The sequence below is a fragment of the Melanerpes formicivorus genome, unplaced genomic scaffold (genome assembly GCF_026170545.1).
Source record: "Melanerpes formicivorus ecotype bairdi unplaced genomic scaffold, bMelFor1.0.p_v2 SCAF_1, whole genome shotgun sequence".
NCBI lineage: Eukaryota > Metazoa > Chordata > Aves > Piciformes > Picidae > Melanerpes > Melanerpes formicivorus.
Genome location: NW_027142353.1, coordinates 28,625,972 through 28,637,880, shown reverse-complemented (window position 1 = coordinate 28,637,880; position 11,909 = coordinate 28,625,972). Strand labels below are relative to the sequence as shown.

General features: G+C 41.2%; 1 protein-coding gene across 4 annotated transcripts in view; it reads left to right on the top strand.

Moving 5' to 3' along the window:
- The window catches only part of LOC137441154 (interleukin-1 receptor type 1-like), a 28,022-nt gene extending 16,625 nt beyond the window's left edge, over nt 1-11,397 (top strand). For all 4 annotated transcript variants that reach the window (XM_068138172.1, XM_068138162.1, XM_068138146.1 and 1 more), the window contains 2 exons: nt 1,322-1,483; nt 1,944-11,397. In XM_068138172.1, coding sequence (XP_067994273.1) covers nt 1,322-1,483; nt 1,944-2,335 — 554 coding nt within the window. In that variant the 3' untranslated portion in view covers nt 2,336-11,397. The remainder of the gene's footprint in view (nt 1-1,321; nt 1,484-1,943) is intronic.
- Nucleotides 11,398-11,909: the final 512 nt, after the last annotated feature.

The following is an 11,909-nucleotide window of genomic DNA, read 5'->3' as shown; positions in this document are numbered from 1 at the left end:
AAATGTTTTTTTCAGTTGCCATTAATGCTAAGCAGTGATGTGAATAATCAGTACACTGTGTGTGGAATTTGAGGAATTTCCAGATACGTACAAAGACATGGAGGGAGGGGATTTTTTTCAGACGTAGTGGTAAAATAGTTGAGGCAATAAACATGCATAATATGCAGGCAGCCATGGTGAGATAGGTCAGAAAGAACAACAGGTTATCCCCAAATTATCATCATGCTTCTTGCTTTTCTGTGGTGTCTTTACATGTAGATTTATGGTCACTCTGATGATGGTCAATAGGTGTCAGCAGAGCTACATCCTGTAAACTGTTTGAAGATGTGCTTTAAATATTTATATTCAAAATCTGATTCTCATTTTCTTGGAGATTAATTAAGTTGTTTTTCTTCTTTTGTTTTTCAACTTTTCTCTTTTACCCAATGCTTGCCTTCTAAATCCTGTTATGATGTTTATATGCCAAAGAGAAAAAATGCTAATAGTTTTCTATTCTGTGATTCTTCTTACGTGTTTTGATTGCTGTGGTGTAGACAAATATATTGGACAGGTGTGAAAAAATTCAATTACATGCAATATTGCAGGTATTTTGCTTGGCAGTGCTCAGAATTACACTGTCTGAAGTTCCTCATAGCTTGAAAGTAAATCAGTTACATTCATTGAGGTACTTAATGTTTACTTGTGGCTGTTCTAAATGTTTTCACAGGAAACTAGTTTTAACTTCTGCTTAAAAGTTCCATTTCCCCAGAACACTTCAATAGAGTTCTAACAGCAACAATATAAAAAAAACAACACCCCCCACCCCCCCCCCCCCCCCCAAATGAAGAAACCCCAATCCCAACCAAACAACAAAAAACAAGTAATCAAAGAAACCGTTTCATAGCTTGTTGAGTCAAATCTGATCTTGGCTTCACTTCTTCATTTGTGTTTGTTATACAGTTTTATCTCTCCAAACAACAGTTGCCTTCTGCTCTTTTCTTCTGCTTGCCTTTCCCCCACAAAATGATTACAAGAACTACCATTTGTCACCCTCCCTTGTGGTTAATCAGAAGCGGAGTTAAGCTTGTTTCAGGACAGGTGGTGAAAAGACCCCTGTGAGAGGACACTTTGTTAATGTCCTGGCAACTCTAGGGCTGGGGGCTCCTTCCTGCGGGTCCCAGGACCTGCCTCCATCTTTCGATTTGTAGAGAAGTTTTGTATTTTGACACTGTTCTGTCAGGTGAATCAACAGCCTCATTATTTTTACACAATCCAAACTGAAACCTTGCAATAAAGGCATGTTGCTGATTTTTAGTTTAATACAAACATTTGTTTGTTTTAGATGGGAAAGTCTATGATGCCTATGTCCTGTCCACCAAAAGCAGAGGAGGCAGAAGCTTCTATCGTCTGGAAACATTTGTTCATAGAATACTCCCCGATGTTTTAGAGCAACAATGTGGATATAATCTCTTTATATTAGGAAGGAATGATTTACCAGGAGAAGGTACGTTTTAAATGATACAGTTAATAGGTTGTCTTTTGACACATTTTTCTTGGGTTAGAAGATAATATAATACAATTTCAAGAAGCCTATTTTTGGAAAAGAAAATCAATTTGTTTATTTCCGTTTGTCCAATAGATAATATTTGGTTGGTTGGTTGGTTTGCTTTGTTTCTTACTGAAAATTCTGTTCTGACATTATGAGGGTCTGCATTTTCTTTTTAGAGATGAACAAATGAGGATTCAGCAGCATTAAGAATACTGTTGAGGTTTTTTTGAATGATATTTGCTCTTGGGGACTGAAGAAAACAACTTTTCTCAGTAATTTTGTGCAGTGGATCATGAATGACAGTATGGAGATCTTAAACCACTCTGAGCTAGCCACTGCTCCCTATATATGCAATTTTAAAGTTTTAAAATTTCTATAAATACTTTGAGTATTTTTTTTTTCTTCATACTTGCAGCTGTGGTCAGTGTTGCTGAGGAAACCCTTAAGCAAAGCAGAAGACTGATGATTATTTTGGGGTCAGAAACCTCTTGTTGTTGCCTGTTAGAAGACACCTCTGAACAGCAACTAGCAATGTATAAGGCTCTCATCTGTGATGGGATTCAAGTGATTCTTATAGAAATGGATGAAATACAAGACTACACAAGTCTGCCAGAATCAATCAGATACATTAAGCAAAAACATGGAGCTATCCAGTGGAAAGGGGAATTCTCAGAGAAATCTTGTTCAGCAAATACAAGATTCTGGAAAAATGTGCGCTATCGAATGCCATCTAGGACAAAAGTATCTTATTCTGGAGTGTATCTGTTGCCCCGAACCTGGAACAATTCTGCGGCAATGGGAAGTTGACAGGCTCTTGATAAAACACTGAGGAGGTAATTCTGAAATGTGGGGTTTTCACACATACTCTTTGTGTGACAAGGAGTGTAATTTATATTAAAGGAGTGAAAACTACCCATCCCTTCCCCATGTTACACACTAAAAGAAAACCTCAGTGCAACTTTATTTCTCTTCTGGGTTTTGAATAGTAATGCAGTTTGCTGTGTTAGTTTCACACAGATATGAGAAGTAAACGTGGCTGATGGTGGTAGACTACATTTATGTGGAACACAACCATTTAATAATATCACTAATGAAGCTTCTTAAAGGGGTTGGGGAAATACATGATGTAGCAGGTGTATTTAAAACTCCTCACAACACTAAATGTGTTTCAGCTGAACAGTTGATACTAAAAGTGTTCACAGAATGGACACATGGAGTGGTCCGTGGCTTTTTACTACACTTGTTGAATAATTTTGTGATATCTGGTCTATGGGGTGTTTCTAAACTGAGTCTTTTGAAATGGATAGGAAACTGAAAATATTTCAGATGACCTGCAAGCTGGAAGCTTTCAGCTTTGTAAACTGTGCTGCTACTTTGTAAGAGAGATGTTCTCATTCTGTGTCTCAGCTGTGCTAACTACAAGCATAGAAGTTCACTGAGAATTTATCAAATAACTGCTTGGACTGGATATCCTGAAGAGAGCAGGAAATGGCCAGTTCTGAAACATGACCCAGTGCTAATGGCAAGAAATAATATTTTGTCTACTTGTGAACAAGAAAATTGGGGGCTTAACCTGCCTAGGGGTAGTTTGGTATTCTGGAGCCAAGGTCATTGTTTTGTGTGTATCACCATGAGAAAATTGCAAGCTGCTCCTTTTCAAGGTGGTCTGATGTGGCAGTTGTTTTCATGTTTCAGCCTTGAAGAGCACCATCTGAATGCAAATGTGAATTCTGGATGCTTTTTTTGGTTTGGTTTGCCTTTTTTTGTTTTGTTCTTAGATTACCTGTATTAATAGAATAGCATCTACCACTGAACTCCTTTCAGCTGGTTCTCAGAAGTGTGCATGTTGTAGAATATACTCTTCATTGAGCTGTATTGATGGAAGAGAAAGCAAAGTCCAGGAATTGAATGTATGTTTAAAGGAAAAGCTTTTTGATATCACTTCATGGTATTTTTTTCTTTCAGAAACACTAGCAAATACTCCTTATGAGCAGGGTCTCATTGTCCTGGTTGTGGGGCTCACAGCTGTGTAGTTTTCAATAGCCTCCATTGACTACAGACTTATAAGATGTCACCATGACAACTCAGAGCAGGATAGGTCCATCAGATGAGCTACTGTTGTTCTAACAGATGTTAAATCAGTCTTCTTTGGAAATGCATAACATTTAGGCTGGAACCTTTGAAAAATAAATTTAGGATCCTGGAGAGTTTAGGTAATCACTCGTTTCAGATTTTTACCTTGTGTTCAGACTTAAGAGTTGCTCACAAAATCTTTGAAGGAAAGGTTTGCTACAATATTCAAGATACACATTTCCTCAATAAATGAGATTCCCAAAGACTCTTATGAGTGAAGACAGATGATTTTGAGCCAGCATTTCTCTACATGATGCTTTGAGCAACCACATTTAGTATAATTATGCAGGCATTCTAGTATTCCTGTGTGAAAATGAGTGTGGGAGAAAGCTTTCAGTTATTGTGGTTTATTGTTAGCTAACCACTTAAATGTAGCATGACACGAAGTGGCATATCTTTTTGTCATGGGGCTTTGTTTTGAAACTGAATTTTGTCTCTGTTTTCATCCCTTTGAAAACTCTTTCTTCTTTTTTGGTGCAAAAAAAGAGTTTTCTTTTAAAAAAAGCTATATTTTATGGTACAATAGAATAAATCCCATAGAGACAAATTTGCTGATTGCTCTTTATTAAAAACAATCTCCACAAATTATTGGTTGGCTAGATATCTGCTTCTAGAAACTTGGTGACTTCAGAATGAAATGGCAAATAATCTATATTAGTCTGTGAAAAAGTATTTGTTCATAGTAGATATATTTCAATGTGTTGTCTATCCATGCTGACAGAGAAAGCAGTCTGAATGGTAAGTCATGTAAGATACATTGAAAGCATTCTCTGCACTGTTTTTTTTACTTTCAACCATACTATTTCTTCTGTTGGCTTGTTCATGTGAATTTATTTGGCAGTACAGATTGCCCCTTTCCTTTATTGCCCTGTGATTAACTTGTTTCAAATTTTCTAATTTCACAATGTCTTTCCATCCTTACTGTGAGGTTTTTTTCTGGGAGACATTTCTTCTTTCATAATTTTCCTGCTATGTCTCCCTTTCTTACTGTTATGGCAGCTAGTGCCAAGATATGGCCAGTTTCTTATCTTAATGTACACATTTGTGACTATTAATTCACGGATAGAGGCTTATGTGATGGGGAGGAGGAGCAAATCCTCTGAGCTCAAACCCACAAGCAGTTGTTATAACCTGGTGGAACCTCTGTGATGTGCCCAGGCTGGCCCTGACAGACTTCCCCCCCCCCCCCTTTTTTTTTTTTCCATCTTAATTTACCTCCAAATTTAATCAAATATAGTTTTTTATCTTACTGTCTTGAGTTTCTAGAGGAAGTTCATTCTGCCTTTTGTTCAGAGGCTATAGGAGTTTACCTGCTATCCCTCCTTCCATAGCTGTAGTTAGTTTGAAGATGGGGCAGTTATGTTTGCAATTAATATTTGTAAAATCTGAGCTAAGGAGAAACTTTTTTTTTCTGTGTCTAGAAATACTTAAGAATGTGTTCCACTGTAGAGCTTCAGAATACAAGTAAAAGACAATGTTAGCCAGGACTTGGTGCATTGGTTGAGACGAACTGAGTATTAGTCACTAAAAGTGAGCTAGAAAGTAGTACAAACCACTTGTGCCCTCAGTCCACTCAAATTGCCTTCCATGTGCAAACTGATTGAACAGTGAAATCTGATGTCCACTGGGCACTGGGTGCAGTTAGAACCTATAGTGCGTGTGTGACTTCTGAGAGAGCACCTGGGTCACTGGGGCACTATAGCTGGAGCTAAAGCTCTGATTGGCAATGGTGGTGACAATCACGAGTTGATATTTCACCCCAAAGAAAAATAGAAAGGTCACCAAGTCATTAAGGTGAATTTTCTGCTCCAGAGAGGTTGATTTTTTAATCAGTGCTCCAGATCAGGTGACTTAGTTGTGTAAATGATTTTTCTGGTTCATTTTTTGCCCCCAGACACTCATTTTGGCTTGTGCTTTATGGTTTTTTGAGTGCAGTAGTGACTGTAGTAGAAGGGGAATTTTGAACAGTCCCAGTAGATTGTGCATTATTATTATTATCATCATTTGAATAAGCACTTCCTTGATGGACTATATTTCTGTTGGCAATTACTGAAATCCATGTTCTCTTTCCCTTATCTCACCAGCAATGTGAGAGTGCTTCCTTTTCAAACACTGCCCGTGGTAGCACACTCCAGTGCTACCTCCTCTCTCCTCTATTCTCTAATGATGATTTTGATCTTTTGCACTTTATTCCTCAGTTTATATACTCTGAATATAAACAAATTCTCTGAAAGATGGGAAGGGCCACATTTAAGTCCTTAAAGCATTTTTTCTCTCTTTGATCATATTGTTTCAATACCCATGCTGTTGTTTGTTTTTCTGTTTTTCAAATATAGAATCATAGAATGCTTTGGGTTGGAAGGGACCTTTAAAGGTCCAATATCCCTGGGTGAGCAGGGGCATCTTCAACTAAATCAAATTGTTCAGAGCCTCATCCAACATAACCCTGCCTGTTTCTGGAGGTGAGGCATCCACCACATCTCTAAGCAACCTGTTCCAGTGTTTCACCATTCTCAAAAAAGTCTTTCCTTTTATCAAATATAAATTTGCCCTCCTTTAGTTTAAAACCATTACCACTTGTCCTATCACAACAGGTCCTGTTAAAAAGACTGTTCCCATCTTTCCTATAATCCACCTTTAAGTACTGACAGGCCACAATCAGGTCTGCTCAGAGCTTTCCCTTCTCTAGGCTTAACAACTCCAACTGCCTAAATCTTTGTTCATAGGAGAGATGTTCTATCCCTCTGATCAGTTTCATGGCCCTCCTCTGGAGCCACTTCAGTTGGTTTGTGTCCTTGTGCTGAGGGCTCCAGAGCTGTACTCTAGGTGATGTCTCATCAGGGTAGAATAGAGCAGCATAACTCTTTCTTCTGTGCTCTGAAAGTGTATGACTTGAACAGTTGGATTTGGAAATTACATCTTACCCTACTTCACACTCAGACTGTAATCAGCTAGGTCTGTACTTTCTAGGTGGGATGTGACACAGCTGTATAATTTCAAATAGATCATATTAGGGCTGGAACAATTCTCGCTACCAATACTGACTGGGGCATAAGGTGATAGAAAGCAACCCTCTGGAAAAGGACTTGGAGGTGCTGATGGATGAGCAGCTGGACATGAGCAGACAATGTACCCTTGCAGTCCAGAAGGCCAGTTGTATCCTGGTCTGCATCAAAAGATGATCTGCCAGCAGATCCAGAGAGGTGATTCTGCCACTTCGTTCTGGTGAGATCCTGCCTGGAGTACTGTGTCCAGCTCTGGAGCCCTTAATACAGGAAGTACGTGGACCTGATAGAGCTGGTCCAGAGGAGGGCTATGAAAATGATCAGGGGGTTGGAGCACCTCTGCTACAAGGACAGGCTGAGGGAGCTGGGGTTGTTCAGCCTGGAGAAGAGTAAGCTCTGGGGAGTCCTTATAGTGGCTTTCCAGTATGTGAAAGGGGGCCTATGAGAATGGAGGGAGGCTATTTACAAAGGCCTGTGTGATAGAACAAGGGGCAATGATTTCAAGCTAGAGAAGAGTAGATTTAGATTGGATGTAAGGTGCAGGTTCTTTACCATGAGGGTGGTAGAACACTAGAACAGGTTGCCCAGGGAGGTGGTTGGGGCCCCATCCCTGGAGATATTCAAGGTAAGGCTTGACCAGGCTTGGGCAACCAGATGTAGATGAGGATGCCCTGCTTACTGTAGAGGGAGTTGGGCTAGATGACCTTTGGAGGTCCTTTTCAACCCAGATCATTCTGTGATTCTATGATGAGAGGAGTGGCAGGACAAATGCATCTTTGTAGGAATAACAATGTACAGACAGGTAAAGAAGGCTATAAATTCTCTCATTTCTGAAATGGTGAGTAAGCAGGGTATTTGGGAGCTACAGAAAAATAGTATTTATCTGCCCCTTTAAAACAGAAAATTGGCAGTTAACTCCCCTACATATTGCCTACAGGAACAAATAGTGAAAAAGCTAAAGAGCTGTCTTGACAGGGACTCTAACAGTGGGAAAGAACTGGTGTGCCATATGTCCTCCTACCATCTGTGTATGCTCTCTTCTGGGTTGTGGCATCTGGTTCTGCTTGATATTTGGCTCAGATTCCTGTATTTTTAGAATAAAAGGGGCTTGATCCTCCTCAGAGACCAAAGTGAATAGACCACATGCTGAATTCTGCAAGAAAAGCCAAGTTTTTCACAAAATTATGTCTCCTCAGCCTAGATCTGAATGGCTGGGTACACATATTTAAATGAGCCAAGGATGTGCCAGCACTGTCTGCTGTCACTTTTTACAAACTGCTAACTTCAGAGTGTTTGACATTTTTTGAGGGCTGGGCTGTAAGCTTGGTTGAGTATCTAAGTTAGAGATGAACTGGCTTGTTACTGAGGAAAGGATTACATCCAAGAGAGCAGACAATTGAGGATGGCAAAAGATCAGGGGTCTCAGGGTGAAGGTTGAGTGAGGGAGTAATAACATCTGGCATGGGAAATGGTTGTGGAGATTCTGAAGCAGCATCAGTGAGCTGTGTGAGCATTGCACTGTGCAATACCTCCACCTAGTGATATCTAGGACTAAAGTTGTCCCCTTTTACAAAAAGCCATGCTGTGTACGTAAGATCATCATAAAAGTTCTGTTGCTAATAATGCCAAGCCACAATGCTTAGAAAACCTACCAAGAGGGAGTTGAAAAAAAGATATTCTGACAACTGCTGCTCTGAATTATACTGTAATTATTATTTTTAGTGTTTTCCTCATCTTTTGTAGAAACTAGCAGGGAATTTAGTAGAAAAAGAAATTTTTGGCCTTTGGCAAACAGGGAGGAGTTGTCCTCTGGGCTGTGTTTCTTTATTAGCCTCCAGCATATATCAGTTACCTCTGACTGCTTTATGCTGAGCAACACTTCCCATTGATTATTCCAAGAAAAAGGCTATGAATGAAGACCACTTCACTCTTACAAAGTTTGCAGGCAACACCAAGCTGGGTGGAAGTGTCGATCTGCTTGAGGGTAGGGAGGCTCTGAAGAGGGATCTAGATTATCTAGTGTATGGGCCAAGGCCAGCTGTATGAATTTCAATAAGGTCAAATGCTGGGTTCTGAACTTTGGCCACAGCAGCCTTGGCAGTGCTACAGGCTTGGGGAGAAGTGGCTGGACAGCTGCTTAGGAGGGAGGGACCTGGGGGTGTTGATTGCTAGCTGTACAAACATGAGCCAGCAGTGTGCCCAAGTGGCCAAGAACGCCAATGGCATCCTGACCTGTATCAGGAACAGTGAGGTTAGAGAAGTGATTTTTTTCACCCCTATATTCAGCTCTTGTGAGGCTGCATCTCAAATATTGTGTTTAGTTCTGGGCCCCTCACTACACTGAGGTACTACAGTGCATCCCCAGAAAGGCAACAAAGCTGATGAAGGGTCTGGAAAACAAGTCCTAGGAGGAGCAGTTGAGGGAACTGAAGCTGTTTAGTCTTCAGAAGTGGAGAATGCTCTCTACAACCTGAAAGGAGATTGTAGAGAGGTGGGGGGTGGTCTGTTCAACCGAGTAACAAGTGACAGAATAAGTGGAAAGACATGGCTTTGGTTTGTACTAAGGGAAGTTAAGATTGGGTATTAGGAAGAATTTCTTTACTGAAATGGCTACCAGACATCTTGCCCTGGGAAGATCCCATCCCTGGAAGTATTTGAGAGTCATGTAGATGCAGTGCTTAGGGATATGGTTTAGTTGAGGACTTGTCAGGCTAATGATTGGATGTGATGGAAAAGACTTTTATAATCAATCTGTGATCTGAGATTTGCATTCCAGCAGATCCAGGTATGCATGATGGCTGGAGAACTGTTACCAACTGTGTGCGACTCAGGCAATTGAATCTAGAAGTCAGGCCATGCACTTGTTTCTCCAGTCTCTCTCTCTCTTCCTTGAAACCCACCGAAACAGGCTACCTCCTGTTCACCTTATACTCGGTGGCAAACATCTATTTCTTACAAAACCCAAGAACTTTAATTACACCCCCCACACTAGTGAGTTACAACAGGTCCTAGCTGGAATTGTGATAGAGTGCTTGACAAGGGAGTCACATTTCTCTCAAGGATGTGAATAATGCAGGGTGCTGGCCATTTTCATTTATGAAGTAGAGTCTTGGTGGATAGTTGTCTCGATCCAGAGAGGGAAAGAGACTCAGTTCTTTTGAATATTCCCATGTCATGAAACTAGAGGTACAAACGAGGTCAAAATATCAACAGTAAGGCTATTTATTAACAGAATAAAGTGGATGGATCAGAAGGAGAGAGAGAGAAAATAGTGAGAGAGAGAAGAGGGAGAGAGAAGAGGAAAGGAATTATATTACCACACCCCTCTCCCCCCATGACAGTGTGGGTCTGTGGAGGAAGGGTGCTGCAGCTGTGGCGTGGAGGAGATGTCCTTGTTGGCTGTGCTGTCCTCTGAGCAGCCTCTTCAGCTCTGTGAGTTGTAGCAGGCAGAAGTTAGGACACAAAGAGAGGGTTCCTCTTGGTCTGCTTCTTCCAGGCTACATGGTGATGTCTGTCATTTTTTCCTTCCTAGTATTCTCTCCGCTTTGCTTCAGAGCAGCATTGCCCCGGGCTTTTCCTTCTCTTGTGTTTTCCTTCTCCCAAGCCAGTAGTTGCTGAGATCTTTTATACAGTTTTTAAGGTATGTATATTCCAGAGAGCATCGATAGCAGTGGCTTCTTCCTATTATTTCCAGGGTAGCTGCAGTCTGGTGAGCAATCTTTATCTATGCACCTTCCAGAGAATCGTTAGCCAGTGGCAGCTGCCAAATACACATCAGCTATTGTCTGGGCAAGCAGCAAAGGTGACTTTGTTGAGTCACATCAACAAAGACAAAATTTAGTCTCTCACAATAGTATGAGATGGTCTTTGATGTGAAATAAAATGAGAATTCTTATCCATATCATAATGGAGGTTAAATCAAAGTGCATGTTTTGTCAAATAAAACATTTATCCCCCGCCCCCCAACTGTGTTTCATCTTCACTGGCAGTGAATTCCACCTCAAGTAAGAGGCTAACTGGGAAAAAAAAATAATAAAAAGTCCTTGTAGTGCTTCAAAAGTGTTTAGACCTGGTAACATTAAGAAGTCTTTGTGGCCTGGCCTGGGAGAGAAGAATGGAGGAGGTGAGGAGGAATAAAACCAGCAGCACTCTACATAATTACTGATTAAGATCACCTGCATTGTTCTGAGCTACTTGTGGAACACGTGAAGGAGCAAAGTGCTATTTTATCTTTGTACGTTCCTCTCTCTAACCACAAATGTACTTACTAAAGGTATATTTCACTGCTCTTGGCTTTTCTCTTTCAAGATAACTCCAATTAGCCTGACTTACCTTCTTCTGATTTCACAAGCAAGGCCACCTCCTGGATCAATATGTTCCTCTCACAAGACAGGGTGTCGTGGAAATTCCCTTGCCTTAGGTGCATTTTTTTTTCTCCCCTAAAAGCTCCTGGTTGGTAGTCAGCAAAGCATTTCCAAGCACTGAGTTGTGGAGGCTTTTAATTTTTACCTGTATTTCAAAACCAAGTGGAGGATGTATACACCTGCAGGTGATCCCATGTACTTGGGGAGGAAAACAAGGCTTTTGACATGCAAGGAAGTTTAGTTACATATGCTGTGAGTCTGCATGTTACTCCAACTAGGAGTTTGTAAAGGCTGGAAGGAGACAGGCTGGCTGCAGAAGCTCCAGCTGACCAAATCCTAGGGCTGAGTGCTGTCTCAGAGCCAAAGGACCAAGTTTACTTATGAGGGCTGCTGGGAAAGAAAAGAGGAACAGTAAACACCTGAGAAGAGCAAGAGAAATGCTCTGCAGAGTCAGGCCAGCAGCTGACACTAAGTGAGGTCTCACTAGAGCGGAGTGGTAGAATCACCCCTCTCAATCTGCTGGCCACACTTCTGTAGATGCAGCCCAGCATGCGACCGGCCTTTTGGGCTGCAAGTGCACATTGCCAGCTCATGTCCATCTTCTTGTCCACCCATCAAATCCACACATCTTCCAAATTCACAGAATCACAGAATTGTCAGGGTTGGAAGGGATCCCAAAGATCATCTAGTTCCAACCCCCTTGCCATGGGCAGGGACACCTCACACTAGATCAGGTTGCACAGAGCAACATCCAGCCTGGCCTCAAAAACCTCCAGGGATAGAGCTTCCATCACCCCCCTGGGCAACCTATTCCAGTGTCTCACCACCTTTATGGTGAAGAACTTCTTCCTAACAGCTAATCTAAATCTACCCTCCTCT